Source organism: Carassius carassius, chromosome 1, assembly GCF_963082965.1.
Source record: "Carassius carassius chromosome 1, fCarCar2.1, whole genome shotgun sequence".
Taxonomy (NCBI): Eukaryota; Metazoa; Chordata; class Actinopteri; order Cypriniformes; family Cyprinidae; genus Carassius; species Carassius carassius.
The window spans coordinates 36,970,366-36,998,181 of NC_081755.1; the positions used below are offsets into that span (position 1 = coordinate 36,970,366).

A 27,816-nucleotide genomic window follows, 5' to 3' on the forward strand; every position below is an offset into this window, starting at 1 on the left:
GACCAGGATCATATCTAAATGAATGGGCAGGGAGTCAGAACTGCACTTTCACTGGTCACCGGGACATACTGCATGTATAGAAACAGTAGTAAAATGATAAAAAAAAACTGAAAATGTTTGATGACTATGCCCCAAAATAAGGTTTAAAATGCCTTAATTCCCCCACAGGTTATACTTTTACTATTCATGCTCAAGGGTTCACAGCACCAACTTCATTTACGTCTCTATCCAGAATGCCGGTGTCTTTTACTTAGAATGTAAGGTGACATTTGTCATTGAATGCTTTAACTGGTAGTCCGGTGCCTTCGCATTGTTATCACCCTCTTCTATGTGGATTCCATCTGATCTTGCATATACCCAGTGTTGGCAGATTGTAAGTGTCCAAATATCGTACCAGAAGTTCAAAATTATCGTATTTGGAAGAAAATTTTCGTACACGAGTCAAAAGAGTTATCTATTCTAAGCCAACTACATTTTAACATGGCCTGCAAATTACCAATAAGCCGTATGGTTGGATGGAAGCAGTACAACAAAATACTATCCCATTATTTTCAGTGAAAAAAAAAGTAAAAAAAGAAAAAAAGACCATGTAAGAGAGCGTAATAGGACCCCTTAAGACACTCAAGTTGGAAAACCGTAGTGGTCACAAGCAGTTTGGCTTGTATGGGGAGTGCCAGCAAAGCCACAACAGGATACAAATGGTAGAGATTCAAAAAGACAACTCACAACTCAGTAAGGTTTCTTTTTAATGAAGTCACAGCACTTTCAATTATTTTTGGCCATAGCCAGATTCCTTAACACTGATGGGCCCAACAGAGGTTTTATCCCACCACAGATCTGAGGAACAAACAAGCAGCTAGAAAAAGCGGTGCATAAAAATAATGGTCAACCTAAACTATTCAGACCTTTATGGGGCTGGTCACTTCCTCTTCTGGTACTACATGTGGAGTCACAGCAGCCACACACCTGGTCAGAACCATCTGCAGACACCCAACTGACAAGACACCATTAAGTTAAAAGCAATTCCTCAGTCACCTGTACACTTTAGGAGGTGGGGATCATACCCATTAGGAGAGAAGGAACAAGCTTTCTGTTCAGGATTTGGAGTCGTTGTTGCTACAGCCACCTTCACCATGCATGTGATGTAAACCTGCAGAGACCATTGTCTGTAGATCATGATAGCACATCATATAAAGGGTTACCCAAGTCACATACCAGTCCACTGTCTGGTTGATTGAACCTGAAAGCCTCTAGCTGAAGCTGCAACTTGTCACCTTGAGTTCGGGGCATAAAGCGAGACCTGGAGCCTGTGAGCTTGGCATCAACCAGGCATCTGGGAAAGGAACCAAGTTAAACTTCTATACACCTAGTGTGGGACACATGAGGTGCACCACTTACCCGTTGTTCTCAATAAAGGAGTATCTGGGGACAGATGTGACATCAGGGACTATTGTAGCTACACAGCTGTCCACAAACACACGGATGGGAACATGGCTGTATGAAAGCACAGATGCTTCAAGATTTATGATGTCACCCAGGAAGTATTGGTTAGAAGGCCTCTCAAATCTCCAGTCATCTACAAAGACAACTTTTAGAACAGGTTCACAAGCACTGGATAGTTACAAGAGCATTTGGTACACCAACCGGTCATGAGCTTGAGGGAGAAGACGAAGACCTCCTCTGCAGCTTCAGTGGAGGTATATGGGACCCAACTGGGCACTAAGGAATCACTGCTCACATTATGCTTTCTGCAAGGGAGTCAAACCATCATCTTACCCTGCCTTCAGTACATCAGCTACCTTGAACCCTGACCTCACCTTGAATAGTGACACTCGATTCCAACCACTGCACTAATGCTCCGAACAATAGGAACACCAAATGAAGCCTCTTGTGGGGTGTGGAGAAGTTTGAAGGTGTAGACAAGCTCATCGTTAGTCACCTGAAGATAGAGGAGTCCTGTTAGTCACAAAACACTCCAAGCCACTGAAATGGAACATTGAAACCTCACCATCACTACACTGCCACATCCATGCAATCCAGACTCAAAGACAAGCACTTGAGCAGAACGGTCTTCTCCAGTTGCAGTACAGCTTCCCAGTGTAAGAGCAGAGGAGCTCACTAGCTTTCCAATCCCAAAGAAGTCTCTCTTGACTTCCACATATATGGAACCCTCTCTACACTGAGCCGCTACACTATTGGGAGGGACAAAGTGACGCGGTTCAAAAGGGATGTCTGGCTGCTGTGGTTCTTCTGGCAGGCTTGGAAACTGCCATGTCAGTTTTGCCACTGGACCCAGCATCTGTTCTTTTGACTGAACACCAAAAACATCTTGAGAAGGCCTCCTTGAGTCACTCTTGGCTGGTGTTTGGACAGGAAAACTTTGTGGGGCAGATGCAGGTTTACTGGGGCCATATTTCTTGGGAATTGGAGGCATCCTAGAGTTGGTCTTCTGAACTTTTGCCCTAGGCATAAAGACGCCTGGGGTCCAATCATTTCTTTCGCTGGGACTCCATTGTGCTTCAGAGAATCCCAGCACAAAAAGGAAGACCAATCCAAATCCAACTTGCCCAAACCCCATTGTTTTAAGCTTGCAGTTCAACAATGCATTAGGGCTCCACCATCCAAATTTATACAGCTGAAAATCAGGATGGCTCCACCTCTCTCGTGACAAGCACCATTTTCCTCAATCAATTTGTCACAGGTGAAAACCATTAATTTCTCTTTACTCAAAATAAACTATGCCCCATTTAAGGACATGTTGTATTAGAAGCTATACCAAATAATTGTTTATTTTAAATATAAAAATGACAAATTCTCTGAAACACAACAAAACTTTAAGCCTTTTTGTGTCCTCTTTTTATTCATTCAGAAACATGATCACAGACAGAATTGTACACTATAGAATTCAAAATAATAAAGAGCATCGTGTTTCTATACAGTCAGGTTTAGATTGTGACACAATTGCCTCACATCAGCACATCAATCTTCACAAGAGATGGAAGTGGAGCGAGGGAATGCAAGATCATAAAATAGTACGTAGATTTTATTGTAGATTCACTAATATGTTTTCTCCTCCTTCCCATTGTTTTATGACTAGGTTGATCAGTGTGTGTGGATTTATTATGAAAATATAATTATATTTTCTTTAAAATGTTCTTCCTAACTTCAGGCCTTATTATCATGTCATATATAACTGTGATGTTCTGTAAAACAACAAACTTTAAAATACTTTTTACTTACTGGTGAAAATCAGATGGTCAACTTTGCTTTTTCTCAGGTTCATCGCAGAGTAAGCTTTACAGTGAACATTACTCTCGTCAACGTAGTCCATATCAACAACAAAAATATATCTTGACTGCATATAGTGGTTATTTTGGGAAAAATCCCAGGTATTTTGAACAGTAGGATTATAAAAAAAAAATGTGCTAATATAAAATTAAATTAAGTAGCCTATATACAATTGCAAACATCTATCTTTCAGTACTTTTTTACTTGAGTACATAAAACATGTAGTACTTTTGTACTTTCACTTGAGTAAAATTAAAAAAAGGAGTACTTTTACTGGAGTAATATTTTACTATACGTATCTGTACTTTTACTCAAGTACTTGATCTGTGTACTTCGTCCACCACTGCGCATCATGCAGTATGTTGGTATGTCACTCAGCACGTAGAGTTATTCAATTTAGGTTAACCCTTGTGGATTGTTCAAATTCACTACCCTTTCGAGTTGTTCGGGATGAAAATATCCACTCAATTAAACTGCTGTAAAAATGTATCAGATTCAAATTTTTTGTCAATTTTTATTTGCATAAATCTGTTAATCAACCTCAGTCCTGATCAAAACTACCAAATGTTTTTTAAAAATCCAAGATTTTAACTCTTTAATTGCCAAGTTCATAAACGATGTCACTGATTTGGGGGAAAAAAACACACAAAATGACTTATTTTCAATATAAAAGTAATTGTGGCTGCATTTTTTTTTTACTTTTTATAACAGTCTTGGGCATATCAAAGATTAGTAGCAACATTGGCTTTGATGCATTTTTAGTTTTTGTGCAACATTAGATTTAATTTTTTTCTCCCTAATTTGTTGTTGGTGGCTGTTTTTGCCCCATTGACTTCCATTATAACGACATTTTTTGATTGCAAAGCCATGACACCATGTAATCATGCATTCTTGATTGTTTGTGGTTTTCCCTTTTGGGAAGAGGTAAAATTTGTTAATTTTACAGTTGATCACTAGGTGGGACCATTAACCCTTTAGATAGGCCTGTTCAAAAAAAAGGCTTTGTTTCTGGCTTGTATATGGAGTTATATGGAGTATAACAGTAAATTATAGTGTTTGTGTGTGTGTGAGATTCTTGATTGTTGGTGGGTTTCCCTGTTGGGAAGAGGTAACATTTGTTATTTTTACAGTTGATAACTAGGTGGGACCATTAACCATTTAGATAGGCCTGTGCAAAAAAAGCTTAGTTTCTGACTTGTATATGAAGCTATATGGAGTATAACAGCATATTATATTGAGTGTGTATGTGTGTGTGTGAGAAAGAGAGAGAGAGTGTGTGTGAGAGAGACCTTTGCGCACTTACCTTAATGTATTTCAGAAAATCACAATGTACACCTCAGCTCTTAGAACTACATGGAGTAAACAAAAGTGTATTTATGCACCTGCTGCCTTTTAATGGTGGTGAAAGTATTCGGTTGTTAAGTGATGACATAAGAAGCGCTGTTTCCGGATCCAGGCCTCAACTCGCTTCACTTGAGAATATGACCTCAGCAGCCGTTTATGAGCACTGTTTATTCATATTGATAATTTAAGTTAAACGCTTTCAAACTTACGATATACACTACAGTCTCCGTGCTCACAGCGTCCCAAACGCAAATAATTTTTATATATTTTTATATTTATATTTTCATTGTCTGGCTATCTGGTACTTCGGTATGGAGTTAAAGGTCAATATTATAACTTTTTCGCTAGTATTCTATCATATTGTGAGTTTATATTAGCACCTTTTGTTGTTTTCTCGTGGTAACTGATAGAGCGTTTGGACACGGAAGCGCTGCTACGTGACGTCAGACTTAACAAGCGAATAGACTAAACAAAAGCAAAGTACGTGGATTTAAACACTTGCATGCCATCGTGCTGGATATTTAATGGTGAGAAGAGCAGCAAGCAACACGAGAAAGGGCTTGACTCATACCAAAGTTTTAGAAATGATTATGTAGTGTGACCCCTCCAGCGAGCTGCAGCTAATTTGAAGTTGGTATTGCATTTTGGTTCATAATACATTGTTCATAAATTTGATGCGAAGTAGATTTTTTTACAGGATTTTAAGGTTTTAAACTGGCTTTACCATCAAGAAAAGAGGAGCATTTCACATATAGGCCATCTGTACTTTTTACCATCAAAAGGAAGCAGGTGCATAAACACACTTCTTTTTTTATTGTTTACTCCATGTAGTTCTGAGAGCGTGAGATGCATATTTTGATTTTTTCAAATACTGTACATCAAGGTAAGTGCACAAAGGTCTCTCTCACACCCTCTCTTTCTCTCTCTCTCTATCACACACAATAATTTGCTATTATACTCCATATAACTCCATACAAGCCAGAAACTATGCTTTTTGCACAGGCCTATCTAAAGGGTTAATGGTCCCACCTAGTGATCAACTGTTTTAGCAATCAAAAAATAAAAAAATGTCGCTATAATGGAAGTCAATGGAGCAAAAACAGCCACCAACAACAAATTAGGGAGAAAAAAAAATTTAATCTAATGCTGCACAAAAACTAACAATGCATCAAAGCCAATCTTTTTACTAATCTTTGACATGCCCAAGACTGTGATAAAAGGTAAAAAAAAATCCAGTCCACAATCACTTTTTATATTGAAAATATGTAATTTTGTGTGTTTTTTTCCCAAATCAGTGACATCATTTATGAACTTGGTAATTAAAAAGTTAAAATCTTGGAATTTTTTTTTAAAATTTGGTAGTTTTGATCAGGACTGAGGTTGATTAATAGATTTATGCAAAAAAAATTGAAAAACATTTATCTGAAACATTTTTACAGCAGTTTAATTTAGTGGATGTTTTCATCCACGAACATCCCGAAAGGGTAGTGAATTTGCCCACAGTGTACCGTTGAGTTTTTGAAAAATTTCAAAGCATTTTCCCAAAATATGGGTCAAAATACAATTTGTCACCAAAAATCATTCCATTAGCTTAAACACAGAGAAAGTTGTGGCCAAAATAAGACTCAACTTTACCCCCTAGTGGACAAAAACGTCCCCAACAACGCACAAGGGTTAAACTCAAATCTGACTCCATTTTATGATTTAATCTGACTCCATTTTAGTATGACCTTGAATTTAGGTTGAAATGCAAATTGGTTGTATGCCTTTTTTAATTAGTACTCTTGTGACATTCTAGTTAACTCCTACTTTTATATTAACTCGTTCATTCGGGTGCTCATGTTGCTAACAAGGATACAACGTAATCTACTAGTCAATAATTACAGAGTAAAACAGAATAAAATCAAATGTAACAATTTATTATCAGTCAGGTAAATATTTGTTCTGCCAATTACATATCCAATTGAAAAATATCAAATCATAGCATTATAAAACATCAAATTCTCAAAGATTAATCTAAAAGTAAAATATGCATACCTGACCTTAGAAAATACATAGTATGAAGTGAAGAGACACACCGCACTACGGGCTTTCTGGCTGCAGAATTGCCCTGATCCTTTCTAAGGTTGAGACCATTGTACCAGTCGCCCTGAGACAATTCAAATGACACCAAACACGACTGTAAATATCACTTGCATTAATGCAGAATATTATACTATTGGCAATTCTGAATGAAACTAAGTAGAGGAAGTGTGATGGTGAGGTGTGAACTACTAGTTGTGATGCGTCTTCGATGGCACCGTTACTTATGATGCGGGGTATTCAAGAGAGTGTTCAAATGTTAATTATCAGGAAAGTCCTTTGTTTTCTCAGGGAGAAGTCGTCACTCAGTCCAGACAGTCCGGCTCCAGTCTTACACATTCAATTCTACACTGGCTGTATGGATTTTGAATCAGGTTTCTTTTTTGTGTTTGTCAAGTTCAGTGACACAGGTGGTGAAGATTCTCTCAGGCCAATCCGTGATCAGCAGAGACACCTCCTGTTTTTGTAATGCTATGGTTCACTTGGAACCTTAACCGAAGTGGTACAAAAAAAAAAAAAAAAAAAAAAAAAAGTGCCAGGTACTGTACCCAGTGGAAAACCCTCAAGAGTAAACTATACAGAGCCATACCATGCAGTGGAAAGGCACTATAGGATGCTAAAGACTGCAGCCTCTAGTTTAAGTTGGCTACTAGTGCACCACTTCAGTGAGTAAGGTTTACCTCTGCTAGCTGGCCTCAATTACATGTAAATCTGATAGAAAAAAAAAAAAAAAAAAAAAAAAAAGGCAGCATAAAATGGTTTCAACAAATCACTGCACGAGAGTCAACTTTGACTGACCACCAGTACAGATTACCTCACAAAAAAAAAGCTATACAACTGCACACAGTTTACTTAATAATTTTCAGTTGGTTTAAATTTAAGATATTAACACTCAATTCAGCAAATACAGTTATGGCTTGTCAGCTAGATTTTGCATGGTAGCATTGCAAAAGTGTCTGGTAACTTGTCACCATATCAGGGCCTTGAATTGAATGACAACCAGTAAATCAAAACAGTTAATGCATGAGACATTAAGTATGAGATCCTGTTCTTGTAAACTGCGAACAAGATCAAGACTATGTAAGAGAGCGTAAAAGGACCCCTTAAGACACTCAAGTTGGAAAACCGTAGTGGCTTGTATGGGGAGTGCCAGGAAAGCCACAACAGGATACAAATTGTAGATAAAAAAAAAAAAAAAAAAAAAACACACCTCAGTAAGGTTTTTCTTTTTAATGAAGTCGCAGCACTTTCAGTTATTTTCGGCCATAGCCAGATTCCTTAACACTGATGGGCCCAACAGAGGTTTTATCCCACCACAGATCTGAGGAACAAACAAGCAGCTAGAAAAAGCGGTGCATAAAAATAAGGTCAACCTAATCTATTCAGACCTTTATGGGGCTGGTCACTTCCTCTTCTGGTACTACATGTGGAGTCACAGCAGCCACACACCTGGTCAGAACCATCTGCAGACACCCAACTGACAAGACACCATTAAGTTAAAAGCAATTCCTCAGTCACCTGTACACTTTAGGAGGTGGGGATCATACCCATTAGCAGAGAAGGAACAAGCTTTCTGTTCAGGATTTGGAGTCGTTGTTGCTACAGCCACCTTCACCATGCATGTGATGTAAACCTGCAGAGACCATTGTTTGTAGATCATGATAGCACATCATATAAAGGGTTACCCAAGTCACATACCAGTCCACTGTCTGGTTGATTGAACCTGAAAGCCTCTAGCTGAAGCTGCAACTTGTCACCTTGAGTTCGGGGCATAAAGCGAGACCTGGAGCCTGTGAGCTTGGCATCAACCAGGCATCTGGGAAAGGAACCAAGTTAAACTTCTATACACCTAGTGTGGGACACATGAGGTGCACCACTTACCCGTTGTTCTCAATAAAGGAGTATCTGGGGACAGATGTGACATCAGGGACTATTGTAGCTACACAGCTGTCCACAAACACACGGATGGGAACATGGCTGTATGAAAGCACAGATGCGTCAAGATTTATGATGTCACCCAGGAAGTATTGGTTAGAAGGCCTCTCAAATCTCCAGTCATCTACAAAGACAACTTTTAGAACAGGTTCACAAGCACTGGATAGTTACAAGAGCATTTGGTACACCAACCGGTCATGAGCTTGAGGGAGAAGACCAAGACCTCCTCTGCAGCTTCAGTGGAGGTATATGGGACCCAACTGGGCACTAAGGAATCGCTGCTCACATTATGCTTTCTGCAAGGGAGTCAAACCATCACCTTACCCTGCCTTCAGTACATCAGCTACCTTGAACCCTGACCTCACCTTGAATAGTGACACTCTATTCCAACCACTGCACTAATGCTCCGAACAATAGGAACACCAAATGAAGCCTCTTGTGGGGTGTGGAGAAGTTTGAAGGTGTAGACAAGCTCATCGTTAGTCACCTGAAGATAGAGGAGTCCTGTTAGTCACAAAACACTCCAAGCCACTGAAATGGAACATTGAAACCTCACCATCACTACACTGCCACATCCATGCAATTCAGACTCAAAGACAAGCACTTGAGCAGAAGGGTCTTCTCCAGTTGCAGTACAGCTTCCCAGTGTAAGAGCAGAGGAGCTCACTAGCTTTCCAATCCCAAAGAAGTCTTTCTTGACTTCCACATATATGGAACCCTCTCTACACTGAGCCGCTACACTATTGGGAGGGACAAAGTGACGCGGTTCAAAAGGGATGGCTGGCTGCTGTGGTTCTTCTGGCAGGCTTGGAAACTGCCATGTCAGTTTTGCCACTGGACCCAGCATCTGTTCTTTTGACTGAACACCAAAAACATCTTGAGAAGGCCTCCTTGAGTCACTCTTGGCTGGTGTTTGGACAGGAAATCTTTGTGGGGCAGATGCAGGTTTACTGGGGCCATATTTCTTGGGAATTGGAGGCATCCTAGAGTTGGTCTTCTGAACTTTTGCCCTAGGCATAAAGACGCCTGGGGTCCAATCATTTCTTTCGCTGGGACTCCATTGTGCTTCAGAGAATCCCAGCACAAAAAGGAAGACCAATCCAAATCCAACTTGCCCAAACCCCATTGTTGTTAAGCTTGCAGGTCAACAATGCATTAGGGCTCCACCATCCAAATTTATACAGCTGAAAATCAGGATGGCTCCACCTCTCTCATGACAAGCACCATTTTCCTCTATACAAGCTAATTTACTCAATCAATTTGTCACAGGTGAAAACCATTAATTTCTCTTTACTCAAAATAAACTATGCCCCATTTAAGGACATGTTGTATTAGAAGCTATATCAAATAATTGTTTATTTTAAATATAAAAACGACAAATTCTCTGAAACACAACCAAACTTTAAGCCTTTTTGTGTCCTCTTTTTATTCATTCAGAAACATGATCACAGACAGAATTGTACACTAGAGTATTCAAAATAATAAAGAGCATCATGTTTCTACACAGTCAGGTTTAGATTGTGACACAGAATTGCCTCACATCAGCACATCAATCTTCACAAGAGATGGAAATGGAGCGAGGGAATGCAAGATCATAAAATAGTACGTAGATTTTATTGTAGATTCACTAATATGTTTTCTCCTCCTTCCCATTGTTTTATGACTAGGTTAATCAGTGTGTTTGGATTTATGGTAGGCTTCCTTCCTTCAGCTTGAACTACTGCAGCACAGAAATATAACCTGAACAGATGACTATAAAGCATTTGAATTCCAAATCTTAACAAGTATGAGTGAAAGAAACCCATTAATGGACGTTTAGAACAGCACATATTAAAACACACTGGAAAATGTCTGGAAAAGTCTTTAAACTTAGTTTAAAAATGCCATAGCAACAGAAATTAAAGTAATCACTACATTAACTACGACAACGTTTACACTGTCAGTTTTAGGGATTGACAACCACATTTCCTTGCAGTCTAGAAATGTCCCATTCAAAAAGCAAGCTTACTGTAGGCTACAGTAGCATCTTGAACACTGTCTCTGTGAATTATAGTCATGCACAGAACACAAAACCGACGAAAACTGCTGTGGTGTGGAGAACAGTGGATTTAAAATGGTCTGATGACGCACAACTTATTTCTCCATTGCTTTAATTTACCCAAAGTGAAACCACATGCACGTTTTCTGAGAAAGCGGTTTTTAGTCCTGAAAATAGACAGTGTGAGATTGGTTATAGAATACAGTTGTCACCCGGTAAATAACCGAATATATGAAAAGTATGCATTATTTATTTCTCCAAATTTACACCTATGGATCAAAGAACATAGAAACTGGACATGTGCTGCATTTTTCATTCCAGAATTTTAGATTAGGAAGAGTGGCCATATTCAAGGTAGTGAACAGGTAGATAAAATGGCTAAAGAAATCTTAAATATGGATGATCCAAGTATAAATATTGCACTCAGCAGAACAGAAGGGAAACAGTTAATATTAAATGCATGCAATATTGTATGACAAATATACTGGGACTCATGTCAAACAATAGGCATTATCACAAAGTACAAAGGAGTATAAAGAGAATAAAAATCCTTCATAACATAAGTAAAAGGGAACAAGTAATTTTAACACGTATATGACCAGGACATTCAAATCATAACCAAACACTATACATAATAGGGAAATATAATAGTTTATGTAATGTTTGTTTAACAGAGGAATCAGTGGATGTACAGCATGCAAAAGAGAAAGTGGTCGACTTAAATATGAATTACAATCCTTAGGAGTTAAAGAATATTCATTAAGTATTATTCTGAATGATGGTCCAAATGCAGGGAAACAAACTTATTATTAAAAACTTACTAACCATTGGTGCTATTGTGAATGTAGTTGAAGACATATATTTTTGTTAAAAATGTAAGACTTTCTTTAAGGCAAACCTGTAGGGAAAAACCTGTAAATTCTTTGAATTTGCTTTTCTTTTGGTTATATGTAGTCAGGGAGATCTTCTTCTGTTATTTATTTTCTACTTGTTATGTATAGTTAAGTTAGCATTATAATGGAGTTAGAAACTGTTTGTTTATTGTGTTGGCCTTTGCCCTCTCCTGGAGCTTATGTGTTCCCCTTCATCTTTTTCTTTTAATTCAATTAAGTGTTGCTGGGCCTGAAGACAATAAGTTCTTCTGCGCTCTCTCTCAAAAGTTTGTTACAGCTATGCCATTACCACTAGACTAAAAAAGGCTATATATATATAACAATAGCATCAGACTTTGAGGAAGTAAATAGACAACTGTTTAAAAGGAAATGGCAAGAAGTTTCAAGAAGCAGTGCAGAATAAATACTTTGATCGAGTGAAGTGTGTATCAGTGAGTTCAGACAATCAGTCATGAGGTTCCCTTTCTGTTTCTGTCTTTTCCTTTCTATGCTTCATTTTACTGATGGTAAGTCCAGATTTTTCAATACTTTTTTTCTGAATAAATTCAGAGTGATTTAATCAGTCATTAGTCAATAGTTGTGATTCTGTGATAGTGCTGAACATGAACATGTGACTTGTGAATGGCTATTACTTTATTTCAGTTGTATACATGCTGAGTTATTATTTAAGGTCTCAAGAGATCTTCTCCGCTGTTACTTCTTCATGATGTTTATGTTAATCTATAAAACTCACATTGATCCGTTCTGAAAGAAACTCTCTGTCTGCAGGATGTCATGTTTTAGGTCACAGTGAGTTTAAAGAAGTAACAGGTTACACAGGTGGATCCGTCCTGCTGCCCTGCTCCTGTTCTGACCCTCTGTCTACAGTCGAGACATTCAACTGGAACCACTACTACAAAAGAGAAGACCAGTGGACTGAAGTATTTCAAGATAAGAAATACAAGAACAGACTGAAGCTGTTTAATCAAAGTTCTCCGGCAAATCTGTCTCTGCTCATTTCTGACCTCAGAAAGGAGGATGAAGGGGACTATAATTGTTATACTTCACAAACTTACACATATGTTAGGGTAACAATAAAAGGTAAATGGAAGCTTTTGGCAAGAAACACAGAAACACATGCAGCATATCAAAATACAGAAGATTTTTTTCTTTAAGTAAAATGCAGTGTAAATGTCAGTATAACTTCTGTGAATGTGTTGTCAGGGTGTGATCTGGATCAGAATAAACCTGCGGCTGAGATAACGGGATACTCAGGAGAGTCTGTGGTTCTGCCCTGCTCCTGTACTGAACTACAGGCTAAACCTGAACAACTTACATGGACATTTACTGCACCAAACAAAAACTCTGAAGAAATTTATCCACATGAACAGAGCGAGAGAGTCACAGGTCGAGTCAGACTGTTAAATGAAATCTCTCCTGGAAATCTCTCTCTACAAATATCAAATCTGACAAAAGAGGACCAGGGAGAATATCGCTGCTCTGTCTCGTCTCAACAGCACATCAACATCAGACTCTGTGTTCAAGGTAATTTTTGCTGCTCCTGTTATTTAGAACGTCACTGTTTATGTTTGCTTTAAAATAAAAATTAAAAAAGGTTCAATGACATGTCGCTTTATTGCAGTGTGTGCTATTGTGTTAAATTTTGACTGCCAATTATTTAACTCTGAACAGAGGAACTTTACTTTCAATTGATCTGTTTATTAACCCATAAACCTGCAAAACACAGAGAAGAAAGTACAACCACTCAACACACAGGAGGCATAACGAGAAAACAGCCACAAATCTTGCATTAATGTAAGCAGTGTGAAATGCAAAATGTTTGGTTAAAAGAGTATATCTTGACTTAATTATTTAATCAGTGAACACAATTGGATAAATTAATATACTGATGTGTTTTGAATGCTTTATTGTGCTTGATGTGACATTTGACACTGCTCTTTCTGTACAACATTTAAGTTAGATACTATAGAAATATATACTTCTCATTCTCTCTTTCTAGAATGAGTTTACATGTTCAAACAGCAGACGCACCAGCACAGACACACAGCAGAGCACATGGAGTCTATCAGCACAAAGTAAAAATTACTCAAAATCATAATCTGCATTTTATTTGAAACATCCAACACTTTCTGATCTAACTTTGTTAACCTATTTTTGGCCTCTGTTTTTTCTCAACGTATCTTGTTTATACCCTCTTTAATTATAAGATGTGTGTACACTTATTTATGTGTGTTTAACTAACTTTCAAAAAGCCTTTTTGCTTGTTGACTGGACTGCAATTATCATGTACAAATGTATAAAATGTATAAAGCCAGACCAAAAGCAGTGCTTAGGAGTAAAAGATTAGTAGCATTTTCTTCATAATCTGAAAGGCAAGTTTCCAGAAGGCATTGTTATCTTGGTATTATGTAATTATTTTTGATTATTAAATAAATAGTGCATATATGTCTGTCTTCCAGGAGTTTACCATCTTGTTACAGTAAAAAATATTATCAAAATACATTATGGCTAGAGATCATGTCACTGATGCTATATACTTTGTAATAAATGCCTTCAAATCCACACACATGCCAGTAAACTGTCATGTAATTCTCACTCCACAACAGCAGGTGGCTGTTAGCGACTTGCTTGGATGGATTTTGGCAAAGCTTTGTAAAATGCTTTCGATTTGCAACTGCTGTTTATGGAATAAAACATCTCCCTGATGGTAAAGCCCAGCTCGAGCCTGTCCCGAAGGTTTCGACCCCTCTTCAGCCCATTTAATAGCCTCCTGGCGAAGTGCTAGAAAATAAATTAATGGGTTATGTCTCACGATACTCTTTAACTCTGCGCAATGCTACATCACGCACATATTCCACAAATTGGTCTCTAACCAAGGTATCTGGGTCCGTTAGCTTATTTGGGTAAAAACACTGAATATCCCCAATTAAAGCCCACAATGAGTAAGAAAACTCTTAAGGACTATCCATCTTTTTGCTTTCTATCAAAAAACTGTTTTTGGAGACTAACAAAGGAAGAGGAGGAACCATACAATTCTTTTAAAATTTGTAAAATAACCCCAGGGTTTTCCCGATCCGTCAAAGAGCAAAATCTAATTTGGGCTTTTGCTTCCCCCTCCAAATGATCATAAAAGAAGAGGGCCTTCTCTCTATTTGTAATACACCTACCCCTAAGGCATGCTTTAACATTCTCAATCCAAATATAAACGGATAAATCAGTTTTGGATGTAGAACGAGAAAAAATAAGGACATTTTTGTTCCTGATGAATATAAACAAACCTTTCAGGTGTTGCCAAATTAAGAAAATGAAAAAGACTTGAAAAAGAGCAATCTTGACAACACCATTTTGAGCAATTATAGACCAATATCTAAAAATCAAAATAATAGAAAAAGTAGTTTTTAAATCAGCTGAACAAATACTTAAACTCAAATGGATACCTGGACAATTTTCAATCTGATTCCAACCGCATCACAGCACAGAGACAGCACTGATTAAGATAATAAATGATAGTCTTAAATTCTGACTCTGGCAAAATACCAGTGATGGCATTGCTAGATCTCAGTGATGCGTTTGACATGTCGATCATAACATACTACTAGAAAGACTGGAAAACTGGGTCGGGCTTTCTGGGATGGTACTCAAATGGTTCAGGTCATACTTCAAAGGGAGAGGCCATTATGTGAGTCTAGGAGAGCATAAGTCTAAGTGGACGTCCATGACATGTAGAGTCCCACAAGGGTCAATTCTTGCACCGCTCTCGTTTAGCCTGTATATACTCAAATAAGGTCTCATTAAGTCAAATTATGAGAAAGAACCAAATTGCCTATCACAGCTATGATGATGATACCCAGATTTACCTAGCCTTATCTCCAAATGACAACAGACCCATTTACTCCCTCTGCCAACGTATTGGTGAAATTAATGGTTGGATGTGCCAGAACTTTCTTCAGTTAAACACGGAAAAAACTGAAGTCATTGCATTTGGAAACAAAGATGAAGTTTTCAAGGTGAATGCATACCTTGACTCTAGCAGTCAAACAACTAAAAATCAAGTCAGGAATCTTGGTGTGATTCTGGAGACAGACCTTAGTTTCAATAGTCATGTCAAAGCAGTAACTAAATCAGCATACTATCATTTAAAAAACATTGCAAGAATTAGATGTTTTGTTTCCAGTCAAGACTTGGAGAAACATGTTCATGGATTTATCACCAGCAGGGTGGACTACTATGGGCTCCTCACCGGCCTTCCCAAAAAGACCATTAGACAGCTGCAGCTCATCCAGAACGCTGCTGCCAGGAATCTGACTAGAACCAGAAAGTCTTTTATAAATCACTCAATGACCTAGGACCTAAATATATTGCAGATATGTTCACTGAATATGAACCTAACAGACCACTCAGATCATTAGGATTGAGTCAGTTAGAAATACCAAGGGATCACACAAAACAAGGGGAGTTCGCCTTTAGTAACTATGCCGCCCGCAGTTGGAATCAACTTCCAGAAGAGATCAGATGTGCTAAAACATTAGTCACATTTAAATCTAAACTCAAAACTCACCTGTTTAGCTGTGCATTTATTGAATGAGCACTGTGCAATGTCCAAACCGATTGCACTGTATTTTACGTATTCAATGTATTTTATGTAAAATCATTTTATATTTTTAATAGTTTTAAATTCATTTTAAATAAGCCCATTTTTAAATAATTTCCAAAGTTTTAAAATAGTTTGTTTTAATTTGTTAATATTGTTTCTTCATGATTATTTTACGTTCTTTTATGTTAAGCACTTTGAATTACCATTGTGTACAAAATGTGCTACATAAACTTGCCTTACAGCTGAACTGGCACCCTCCTCCTTGATGAAACTATGAATTAGCTACTCGTAGTCTTTGTACTTCCTCACGTAGAGCAAGAAGTTCCTCCTGTTCCCCTTCCAAACTCATATTAACATCAACCAAGCTTACCACAAAAATATATAAAAGTAAATATAAAAGAAAGGGGAAGAGAAACAAGGGAAAAAGTTTAGTCACTGGGTCCCCACATTTGGTATATCCAGGCAGTCGCTCCTCTTATCTCGTACCAGCCACTGTTTCCATTTAACAAGTCATACAACAATTAAATAATCACAATAAACCCTGCCGACCATGCCAAAAATGTAGTGTTGGAAAATATAAACGGACTACGCCACCTCCTTATTTAGGGCAGGAGGAGCCCTCCACAAATCAAGAATTGATTTGTAAACCATAAACGTAGTTGGTTAAATATCACAATTTTATTATTACCAAGCAAACATTAAAAACAGTAAAAAAAAAAAAACCCATTGATAATAAAATCCACCGCAGCAGAAAATAGCTCTCCTCAAAATGGAAAGGAGGGTCGGGCCTGCTCTTATGCACCGCCTACCACCTGTAAGAGACAGAAGAAAACAGAAGACCCACAGCATACTCCGCAAACAAATCACCATCTTCTAGAGCCCCTTAGGAGTCGCTAAATGAACAGCTGCTGCACGCAGGTTTTTTTGTGTTTCAGCGTAGGATCAGTTGCCCTATTGGGTAAACTCTCCAAACTCTATACTTAAATATTAAATTAAATGAAATCAAAACGGGCGGATGAGTTATGATGTGGTGGGCTGCTGTTGGCCAGAAAGTCCAGGGCCACTTTTTGGTCCTAGTCTGCCCCTGCCTTTCACACTGCGATTCTGACAAATACACGGGTAATGTGTCCCAGCAACCGTTGCTGGGTCGGTAGATTTTGCACTTTATACACTGCCAGCGATTACCAGGAATATGTGCGTGCTTTCACACACAACCCGTAAAGGTCCCGAAACGACACGTGACATTTTCGTTGCGAACGTTGATCTTCCTTCAAAACACCTGGTAAGAGAGTCACGGAACAATGTGCGTCATCACTACGACACGGCATTAGATCTGGCTTTTATTCACACAGCGCTCGTTCTGGCACTGAACCATGCAAGGTTACTATGCCCCCGACCCGGGATCAATGCCGGGACGTGTTTGCTTTCACACAGAAGGCGACCCGGCAATGTTCAAGCAAATTGCTGGGTCAGACGTGCAGTGTGAAAGGGGCTTCGGTAATACACACCACACAGCAGTGGCACGCCACCCAGATCACCTACACCAGGGGAGGTTAAGTGCCGATGCAGGCCCGGCCCTGTACCACTACACACTGAAACACACAACAAGGGGAGAGCAATATTGATGACAAACATTGTCAAAATGACAAAAATTTTGCACAAAAAAAAAACCTACAACTACACTAGATTTAGAAAAACAACGTAAGTAGCAGCCTATTACTGTTTAGAGTTGATTTTGTATTTTTATATTGAATGTCTTTTTGTCTCTGTTTCTTAAAGGTGTCTATATTCTTTTATTCCACAGTCTTAATTCTGCTGTCTGTGCTTCCAGTAGTTTTGTTACTGGCTGTACTGGCCTTGATCTACTGCAAATGCAGAGGTACGCAAACACACAAATACAGTACATGTGCTGGTAATATAATGGTACACACTGGAATGAGAATGACTTCTCAAACCCTTGTTTTTACGGTAAAGTTAAACGGCTCAAATTAATATTTCACACCACTTTCACTGAGATGTTTTACTTTCAAGGAAGAAGAGACGTCCAAAAGAGGACCAATGATGGACTAGTGCTGTGTAGTGAAAACGAGAAACAGGTAAGCACAAATATACTGAAACCCATTCAGAAAATTATTTAATATGTTGATACAGTACACTTCCAGTGTGTGTGTTTACAAGCTGAATGAAATAAAGAGCAGCATGTGTAATTGTGTTCTGATCATGTCATCTCTTTCTTTAGGGTGATATAAATCCTGAAAGTGAAACTCAAGGAGAAAACTTAAAGCAAGATGAAAATGTGGTAAGTTAGTGTCTGTGTGCATAAATCCATATGTACATGCAGGTATTTTTAACTAAATATGTATTTTTCTGTCTCTCCAGGATGAGGTGACATATTCTTCTGTTGTCCACATTAAGACTGACACCAAACCAGCTCACAAACAGTTTGTCATGGCAGAATTTTAATACAGATTACTTTGAGGGATACATTACTCATTTAGGATACTGTTATGGGATGGATGTGGTTGCACAGTCAGGGAGACCTGCGCAGTTGACACTGTCCTAACGCTTTCACGCTACACGTCCATTTTCTCACACAGTGAAAACACTCAAAGAAAAGCATAAGCACCCTGAGTTGAAACTGTGAGGTATGGCAACCGCTCCAATGCATTTTCATTTCATTTTATTGTTTATTTAATTTCAAACTCAGTGAATCCAGATATAATATTTAATGGTGAAGCAATCAAATTTGTGACACATGTTAAATATTTAGGAATAATAATAGACCAACACCTTTCTTTTAAAAAGCAAGTAAAAAGGGTTATAAATTATGTTAAATTCAATTTGAAGAATTTTAAAAACATCAGGCACCAACTCTCTGAATCAGCTGCACTTCTTGTAGTACATACTCTGATTCTCCCTCACTTGTCGTATTGTATAACAACATGGTCACAAGCAGATGTAACTACACTTAGGCCTGTGTACTCCCTTTATAAACAAATCATGAAAGTGTTAGATTAAAAAACCAGGGGTCTACCATCATTGTACTATTTTGAAAAGGTTACATTTTTTAAGTTTTAATAATTTTGTATTTTATACTGATGTGTTCCTGATGTACAAAATTATTCATAATCTTGCTCCACCCCCTCTTCAGGGATGCGTGACCCATAGCGGAAGTGCAGGTAGGACTAGAGCATCTGCCAGGGGAGATTTGATACCGCAGTACAGAAAAACAGCCTTTGGGCAAAAAGCCTTTTCAGTTAGAGTAGTAGGGTTGTGGAATTCCTTACCTACAGGTACAAACGTTCGAAGCCTCAATAGCTTCTTAATTTTTAAAAATAAGCTTAAGTATTGGCTATTATCACAACAGATCTGCAACCACTTATGACTGTGTTGTACATTATCTGTTTTATATTCTGGTTTAAATTTTATATTTCTGGACCTGTATGTATTGTGATGTTTTATGTGGTGTGTATGTATTGTATGTCATTATATTTGTTTACCTGCCCAGGGACAGCAGATGTAAACTATCTATTAGCTAATTCTGGTGCAATTACGTTTAATTGTGCATTGTACCTGTAAAAATAAACTTGATTTCTTGAAGATGTATGGTTGGTCAGTCACTTCGAGTTTCAGAATTCAATCAACAAATTTAACAAATGGTAAGCATATATGGCATGTTTTGATGGAGAGCTCTGAGCTCAGAATATAGATTGAACCCAGAGAAATCCCCCTAGTATACGTTGTTAGAGGAGGGATGCCAGAAAACTTTCGTGGGACAGAGATGAGTTGGCTGTGAATATATTTGCTTTATATATCATGCTAATTAAGTTGATCGACTAGATGAGCTTCACGTGTACTGAATTGGCTGATTATCGTATCGTGCTCCTCCTGAACTTTGTTAATAAAACATCATACAAAGACGATGTAAAATATAACATCATACAAAGACGATGTAAATAAGAGATTATTTGATTGTAAAGGAACTTTGTGAGATCGTGATGAACTGAAGTGATTAACAGCTTTTTATGCGCTTGTTATGCTACATATAATCCATAAAAATTTGTACGAAAAGTTTTGTGTGTGTGTGTGTTGCAAAGACAACCAGCTGACATTTTGCCATGAATTAGCATTACCAAAGAACATATTGACTTCACAAGTTTAAGCATTTAAAAAAAAAAAAAAAAAAAAAACTTTATAAACACTGAAGCTGTCTACACTGTAAAATGAATCTCCTGCTAATATGCAGAATTGAATTGTGCGAACACTGAACAAAACTCGTGTTTTCACGCATTGACTAATCTGAATGCCATGACAACTCCCTCTCCTTTGTCACCAGAAATGTCTGAAATTATTTTAGTGACACTCTTTTGGAAATATGATAATACTTTTGTAATTATAATTTAAATTGAGTCATAAATCAACATCTCATTCAAATCAAAGTATGACTTTCTGTCATGAAACAGGATGCTGATTTCATACATGTCCTCATATGAGGACACGGGACTAAAAGCATGTTTATTACGCATTTTGGGAGACATAACTTAATAGGGAAAGAAATTATATTTCAATATTCTATTAAATATTATATATTATTATGAAAATCTTATTAATTATTACTCCCATTATTACACTTCTTGTTTCATTACATGTTGCCCCAAAAACACACTAATATGAAAATTAGATTTAGTTTATAGACACATTGTATATAATGAAACCCGTTTATAGTTATTTAAGGGTACAGGTTGTAGGACCTACCACTAGAGGGCGCACTACCAAAACAATAACAATCGCGTGGTTTGATGACGCTAAGAAGGAGCGTGGAATGATGGGATTTGTTGTCTTCTACCCAACCGCTGACGGCCATCAATCAGACGGAAAGATAAATCAAGGATTTAACGAATGCAAAGACGCGATCAGACTATGGATCAGACGCATCCTCGCGCAGGTCTAGAGACGCGATGCATCTCCTCTTGTCCAAACTCTTCTTGGTTCGTTTGGTTTGCCCGTGCGCTTACGGGAGCTGTCCTTGTCGATAGAACCAGCGGCAAACGGTAAGCAAATATCTTACAAATTGTACCTTTAACAAACATTTTGCAGAAAAGAACATTTGTTTATTGAATCATTCTGTTATAACATGTATTGGTGATTTATGGTGATCTTGTTTTTGCCTATGCATGTTCATTCATGTCTTTTTTTTTTTTAAGAAATTATTATTATTATTATTATTATTATTATTATTATTATTATTTTTAATGCTGTCAACAATGTAAAGACATGGAAAAAAAACTATTTTTTTCCTAAATCTTTTTTTCTGAAGTCTTAAGAGGTTTCAAAACTTCTGTTGTGCGTTTAAAATTTTGCTACTTTTACAGACCAAATAACAAGAATGTGCATTCTAAATAAAAGTTCTGTGAAGTTAATTCCTTTGTTGACACCTACTCACACAACTCTTTGGTTAAAAACTTTCTTGCGGTCTTGCTTAACCGCAGCGCTGCGCAATATCGAAGAAAGCGATGGGCTTCACAACACAAGGCTGCTGAATGACTCCTGGAGCCTAGAAGATGATCGCTGACGTCTGTGGATGTGAGAGCGCGCGTCTGTCAGAAGCGAAGTTCAAGGCGCGCTCCCGCGCTTGAGATCTCCGTGCCATCTCCGCCTGTCCACTCTAAACGCGCTTTGTTTCGTGTGAAAAACGCCATACAATGGAAAGGATCTATAGGTAAGATCGTAAACTACAACTATAATTGCCAATGATGTTTTAACTGACCAATGATATGCATACTTAAAGTGATCAGGATTCAAACAATTATTGGTACTGCATCAAAAATTAGGTGAGTCGAAAGACATTTTCAAGGAGTGACAGAAGAGCCGTATAAACAGTCTGACTCGTTTTCTTTTGTTTGAAATTAATGAAATGAAAATTCAGCTAAACCATATGTTAGGTCTGTAAGACACCACTGATTTATCTGGAATAATGCTTTCTTTGTTTCAGTGTAGCTCCAGTATTACACTGTAAACATAGTCCCAAAGTCTTATTCATGTGTTGCTGCATCCATTATGCCATAATCATCAACTCCTTTAGACTTTCTGGATTAAAATAAAGGATAGTAATGTGTTTAGGCCAATAACTGAGAATTAGTTATTAATTACAGTTCGCACCATCATGTGCCTTGACAATGCTTTAGTAACACTTTACCTTTAAAACTTCAAATTTTAAAAATAAAAATTAATGCATTTAACATATAATTCAGAACAGATCATTGGGTTCCACATTTCTGAGATTACAACATGCTTCTATTTCACCTGCTTTTCTAATTTGGTGCAAGTTTAATTAGAAATTATGTCAACAAAATTTGAGTGTAAACTTCATTACCCATTGAGAAATACAAATAGAATTATTAAAAAAAATATGCAACTATATAATACAATTGTTTGTGCAAAGAGTTGAAATGATCCATGTCTTTCACTTACTTTTAAGTGACCTAAAATCTGAAATAATATATTTTTTAACATAAAATCCAAAAATCCTAAAACTTTTTGTTTACCACAGGATTAAATGAAAACTTGGGTCTCACATTTTTTGCACCCTACTATATAAATATATATATATATATATATATATATATATATATATATATATATATATATATATATATATATATATATATGTATATATATATATATATATATATATATATATATATATATACAGGCACGTGCACACATAGACATGAAAGGGGGCTTGAGCACCTGCCCTTTTTATTCCTGGAGAGAAAGTGCCCTTTTTTCTGGGATGCTTTTTTTTAATTTTTGTGTGCAAACAGAAATAATATATATTTCTATATATATTATAATATATAATATATATATTATAATATATATTTCTGTTTGCACACAGCTTCCCTGTCAAACAAATATATTTATTGAAATATAGTATCTAAATATCAGGTCAGGAGTTCTGAAGCGCTCCCTCTCCCTCTCCCCCGATTGTTAAACCCGATTGTATTGCTTCCGCTAAAGAAAATAGTCCACTCCGTCTCTACGGTTAGAATCCTGTGAGTCCATAGCAACGCTCTGTTTTTCATTGCAACGGTCTGTTATACTCCGCACAGCGGTCTGTTGGTTATAACAGGCCGCATTCTACATTGGAATTCAACCAAGCCATGTAATAAAATAAGTTAATAAAATAAGCATATATCACCACCAGGTGATATGCTTTAGTTATTTTGTTTATCCTATTTACCTGCATTTCCCTGTCAATTAGATGCAAATGTGCGCATTTTAACTAGTTGACGCCTAATTTGCATACAGAACGTCCCCGGTTATTGACTTACATCAAGAGTCTTTCCCCCTGAAATTTAGAAATCTAAATTGGTGAATCTAGAAGAAATCTACAGATGCAAACAGATGGAGGATACACTCTAAAAAATGTAGTAAATCTGAGTAACTGCATCTGGTACATTAATAAAGAAAACTGAGTAGAAATAAGTTAACATTAAACTTTAAAAATAACAATATTTATAAATTAACTATTTAAGTAATTTAACTTTTTTTATTTCCTCGAAACCTTTATAAAATAGTATTCCATACCACCACAAATACATACATGACATTGGCTTTTATTGAATTTTTACTCAATTATTTTGGTAAGTTTAATTTTAAAGTGTTATGTATTCTGATAACACCAAAATAATTCAAACGATGTAGTGCCTTGTGCAAAAATAAACAAATTATTAGTAAAACACGCCCCTCTGTTTGATGCAGTTATTTAGGTTATTCTAAATATGAAGAGTTCAGATGAAAAAGCCTAAGTGCCATCTGATATTTCCTTCAATAATGATCATTTTTATCAAGCTTGTATGTTTATGTTCACTTATTTCACATTACTGGCAATGGAAATTACCTATTAATTGTCATTTAAGTTAAATTACTGAACTTAAATACGAGCTTGAAAAAAAAAGCTCATAAGAAAATTTCAGATGGCACTTAGAGGCTTTTGCATCTGAACTCTTCATATATACTTGAAACTAGTAGCATAGAAAATGTTTTCAAAACATGCACATTGTGGAATGGTTTCCTTTGCTGCTCTATAATCCTAGAGAATACTAAGGAGACCATGGTTTCTGTGAACTGATTATTTTGTAGACATCTTTTGAAAGTGAAACAATTGTGTGAGTTTGACTTTTTAAATAATTTTTTTTAAAAGGAAGTCAGAGTTGCGTTAATATATATATATATATATATATACTTTTTTGTTTAAAAAAAAAAAAAAAAAAAAAACCTAATTATGAGAAGTGCCCTTTATATATATATATATATATATATACTATATACACAAACTCAATTCCAAAAAAGTTGGGACACTGTACAGATTGTGAAAAAAAAAATGATGTGGAAGTTTCAAATTTCAATATTTTATTCAGAATACAACATAGATGACATATCAAATGTTTAAACTGAGAAAGTGTATCATTTTAAGGGGAAAATAAGTTGATTTTAAAGTTCATGGCATCAACACATCTCTGTCACGCTATCTGGTCTCTGTTTCCCTGGGTCTCCACTAATGGTCTCACTTCCCCATAGGCACATCACCGCAGGCACTACAATTCCCACAATGCCTTGTCCCTTCATCACAGTAATTGCACTCCTGTTAATTGCACCCATTTGTCTTCACTTGATAGTCATTACCCTGCCTATATTTACCAGTCTGTTTCTGTTTGTTTTCTCGCCTTCCGAGTTTCAAGTTCCTATTCCTATTCCATTCCTATTCCTATTCCTGTTCCTGTTCCTATCCCTGTTCCTGATTTTTGGTTTTGACCCCCTGTTTCCCCCAGGTCACCAATGATCTTCATGAGCAGAGCCAAGTCACCAATGATCTTCATGAGCAGAGTCAAGTCACCATTGATCTTCATGAATCCAGTCTAAACACCACGGAACTACCAGAGTCTCTCCACGTCTCTGCGGAACTACCAGAGCCTCTCCACGTCTCTGCTGAACTACCAGAGCCTCTCCACGCCTCTGCTGAACTACCAGAGACTCTCCACGTCTCTGCTGAACTACCAGAGCCTCTCCACGTCTCTGCTGAACTACCAGAGCCTCTCCATGCCTCTGCTGAACTACCAGAGCCTCTCCACGTCTCTGCTGAACTACCAGAGCCTCCCCACGTCTCTGCTGAACTACTAGAGACTCTCCACGTCTCTGCTGAACTACCAGAGCCTCTCCACGTCTCTGCTGAACTACCAGAGCCTCTCCATGCCTCTGCTGAACTACCAGAGCCTCTCCACGTCTCTGCTGAACTACCAGAGCCTCCCCACGTCTCTGCTGAACTACTAGAGACTCTCCACGTCTCGGCTGAACTACCAAAGCCTCTCCACATCTCTAAGGAACTTCCAGAGCCTCATCACGTCTCAGCGGAACTCTCTGAGCACTCGACTGATCCTATCTTGGCCACGGAGGCCACCCTTAACTTGTTCATGTTCTCTGTTTCAGACTTGCCTAACCAGACTTGCTCTCCTATGTCATCGATCCCACTGTGGTGGTCTTCTGCGCCGCCCGGGTGGGCTTCTGTCTCGACCGCATGGATGTGGTGGTCTTCTGCGCCGCCCTGGTGGGCGTCTGTCTTGGCCGCACGGTTGTGGTGCTCTTCTGCGCCGCCCTGGTGGGCTTCTGTCTCGACCGCACGGATGTGGTGGTCTTCTGCGCCGCCCGGGTGGGCTTCTGTCTCGACCGCACGGCTGTGGTGGTCTTCTGTGCCGCCCTGGTGGGCATCTGTCTTGACCGCACGGCTGTGGTGGTCTCCTGCGCCGCCCTGGTGGGCTTCTGTCACGACCGCACGGATGTGGTGGTCTTCTGCGCCGCCCGGGTGGGCTTCTGTCTCGACCGCACGGATGTGGTGGTCTTCTGCGCCGCCCTTGTGGGCTTCTGTCTCGACCGCACGGATGTGGTGGTCTTCTGCGCCGCCCTGCTGGGCTTCTGTCTCGACCGCACGGATGTGATGGTCTTCTGAGCCGCCCTGGTGGGCTTCTGTCTCGACCGCACGGATGTGGTGGTCTTCTGCGCCGCCCTGGTGGGCTCCTGTCTCGACCGCACGGATGTGGTGGTCTTCTGCGCCGCCCTGGTGGGCTTCTGTCTCGACCGCACGGATGTGGTGGTCTTCTGCGCCGCCCGGGTGGGCTTCTGTCACGACCGCACGGATGTGGTGGTCTTCTGCACCGCCCGGGTGGGCTTCTGTCTCGAACGCACGGATGTGGTGGTCTTCTGCGCCGCCCGGGTAGGCTTCTGTCTCGACCGCACTGATGTGGTGTTTTTCTGCGCCGCCCTGGTGGGCTTCTGTCTCGACCGTACGGATGTGGTGGTCTTCTGCGCCGCCCTGGTGGGCTTCTGTCTCGAACGCACGGATGTGGTGGTCTTCTGCGCCGCCCTGCTGGGCTTCTGTCTCGACCTCACGGATGTGATGGTCTTCTGAGCCGCCCTGGTGGGCTTCTGTCTCGACCACACGGATGTGGTGGTCTTCTGCGCCGCCCTGGTGGGCTCCTGTCTCGACCGCACGGATGTGGTGGTCTTCTGCGCCGCCCTGGTGGGCTTCTGTCTCGACCGCACGGATGTGGTGGTCTTCTGCGTCGCCCTGGTGGGCTCCTGTCTCGACCGCACGGATGTGGTGGTCTTCTGCGCCGCCCTGGTGGGCTTCTGTCTCGACTGCATGGCTCCAATTCCACCTTGCTCCACTCTGGATTCCTGCCCTGTCGGTTCAGCCCTGGGCCACTGAACTTTCTGTTCCCTCCTGGACTTGTGTTTTGTTGTAGGTTTTTTTTGTTTTTCTCTCTGTTTCCCTCTATGGACCTGGCCCTCCGTCCCTCCCCGTGATCCTCCGCCAGTCCACCTTCCTCCTGGTCTCCTTGTTTTTGTCTTTTTTTTGCACTTCTTGTCTCTGTTTCCCTATATTACCTGGCCCTCCGTCCCTCCCCCTGGTCCTCCGACATCTTGTCTCTGTTTCCCTATATTACCTGGCCCTCCGTCCCTCCCCCTGGTCCTCCGCCGCTCCACCTCCCTCCTGGTCCCTGTGTTCCTTGGTCTGTTCTTGTGTTCAGGTGGAGCATCTGGTAGCTGCTCCGTGGAGGAGGGGGTAATGTCACGCTGTCTGGTCTCTGTTTCCCTGGGTCTCCACTAGTGGTCTCACTTCTCCATAGGCACCTCACCGCAGCCACTACATTTCCCACAATGCCTTGCCCCTTCATCACAGTAATTGCACTCCTGTTAATTGCACTCAGGTGTCTTCACTTGAAAGTCATTACCCTGCCTATATTTACCAGTCTGTTTCTGTTTGTTTGCATGGAGTCCTTTCTTTCCGTCACCCAGTTTCCTCGCCATCCGAGTTTCAAGTTCCTACTGCTTTTGGATCTCTCGTCTCCTGTGTTTCCCTGGGTTCCCGATCGTAACAATCTCAAAAAAGTTGGGTCAAGGCCATGTTTACCAATGGCAAATGGCACGGTGGAATGCGTTCACCGACAATATATTGCTCCACTATTTTTCACCGCAGCATTGGAGGAATTGGTGATCCTCTGCCCATTTTGACTTCTGAGAAACACTGCCACTCCGAGAGGCTCTTTTTATACCCAATCATATTGCCAGTTGACCTAATAAGT

General features: G+C 39.1%; 3 protein-coding genes and 1 long non-coding RNA gene across 5 annotated transcripts; 2 read left to right on the plus strand and 2 right to left on the minus strand.

Annotated features, from left to right (window-relative positions):
• Positions 1–738: 738 nt before the first annotated feature.
• LOC132149087 (zona pellucida sperm-binding protein 3-like) lies at positions 739–2,583 on the minus strand. The gene is made up of 8 exons (XM_059558019.1): positions 2,009–2,583; positions 1,818–1,939; positions 1,645–1,748; positions 1,399–1,576; positions 1,216–1,333; positions 1,065–1,150; positions 906–994; positions 739–837 (listed from the first exon to the last, which is right to left on the minus strand). The coding sequence occupies exons 1-8, from the start codon at positions 2,576–2,578 to the stop codon at positions 770–772; spliced, it is 1,335 nt and encodes a 444-aa protein (XP_059414002.1). The 5' UTR covers positions 2,579–2,583; the 3' UTR covers positions 739–769.
• Positions 2,584–7,929: 5,346 nt separating this feature from the next.
• On the minus strand, positions 7,930–9,808 carry LOC132149091 (zona pellucida sperm-binding protein 3-like). The gene is made up of 8 exons (XM_059558034.1): positions 9,206–9,808; positions 9,015–9,136; positions 8,842–8,945; positions 8,596–8,773; positions 8,413–8,530; positions 8,262–8,347; positions 8,103–8,191; positions 7,930–8,035 (listed from the first exon to the last, which is right to left on the minus strand). Exons 1-8 carry the CDS (start codon positions 9,773–9,775, stop codon positions 7,968–7,970), a joined length of 1,335 nt encoding a protein of 444 aa, XP_059414017.1. The 5' UTR covers positions 9,776–9,808; the 3' UTR covers positions 7,930–7,967.
• A 2,165-nt stretch (positions 9,809–11,973) lies between these two features.
• On the plus strand, positions 11,974–14,033 carry LOC132120952 (cell surface A33 antigen-like). 2 transcript variants are annotated; one of them, XM_059530192.1, is made up of 5 exons: positions 11,974–12,086; positions 12,349–12,660; positions 12,784–13,104; positions 13,252–13,374; positions 13,580–14,033. In XM_059530192.1, exons 1-4 carry the CDS (start codon positions 12,032–12,034, stop codon positions 13,371–13,373), a joined length of 810 nt encoding a protein of 269 aa, XP_059386175.1. In that variant the 5' UTR covers positions 11,974–12,031; the 3' UTR covers position 13,374; positions 13,580–14,033. The 2 variants fall into 2 exon arrangements, with proteins under 2 accessions (XP_059386175.1, XP_059386225.1); XM_059530242.1 differs by lacking the exon at positions 13,580–14,033 and having other exon boundaries at positions 13,252–13,528.
• Positions 14,034–17,978: 3,945 nt separating this feature from the next.
• LOC132121122 (uncharacterized) lies at positions 17,979–18,630 on the plus strand. The gene is made up of 4 exons (XR_009426249.1): positions 17,979–18,053; positions 18,206–18,270; positions 18,414–18,473; positions 18,554–18,630. It is a non-coding gene; the product is annotated as an uncharacterized LOC132121122 (long non-coding RNA).
• Positions 18,631–27,816: the final 9,186 nt, after the last annotated feature.

Bases quoted from the DNA above. Each gene is read 5' to 3' on its own strand.
- LOC132149087 (XM_059558019.1), bottom strand. From the start codon at position 2,578: ATGGGGTTTGGGCAAGTTGGATTTGGATTGGTCTTCCTTTTTGTGCTG. The intron at 1,940-2,008 runs GTGAGGTTTCAA...CTCTATCTTCAG, and splicing joins GATGTGGCAGTGTAGTGATG to GTGACTAACGATGAGCTTGT. The intron at 1,577-1,644 runs GTTGGTGTACCA...TTGTCTTTGTAG, and splicing joins CTCCCTCAAGCTCATGACCG to ATGACTGGAGATTTGAGAGG.
- LOC132149091 (XM_059558034.1), bottom strand. From the start codon at position 9,775: ATGGGGTTTGGGCAAGTTGGATTTGGATTGGTCTTCCTTTTTGTGCTG. The intron at 9,137-9,205 runs GTGAGGTTTCAA...CTCTATCTTCAG, and splicing joins GATGTGGCAGTGTAGTGATG to GTGACTAACGATGAGCTTGT. The intron at 8,946-9,014 runs GTGAGGTCAGGG...ACTCCCTTGCAG, and splicing joins ATAGAGTGTCACTATTCAAG to AAAGCATAATGTGAGCAGCG.
- LOC132120952 (XM_059530192.1), top strand. From the start codon at position 12,032: ATGAGGTTCCCTTTCTGTTTCTGTCTTTTCCTTTCTATGCTTCATTTT. The intron at 12,087-12,348 runs GTAAGTCCAGAT...CTCTGTCTGCAG, and splicing joins TATGCTTCATTTTACTGATG to GATGTCATGTTTTAGGTCAC. The intron at 13,105-13,251 runs GTAATTTTTGCT...AACTCTGAACAG, and splicing joins CATCAGACTCTGTGTTCAAG to AGGAACTTTACTTTCAATTG.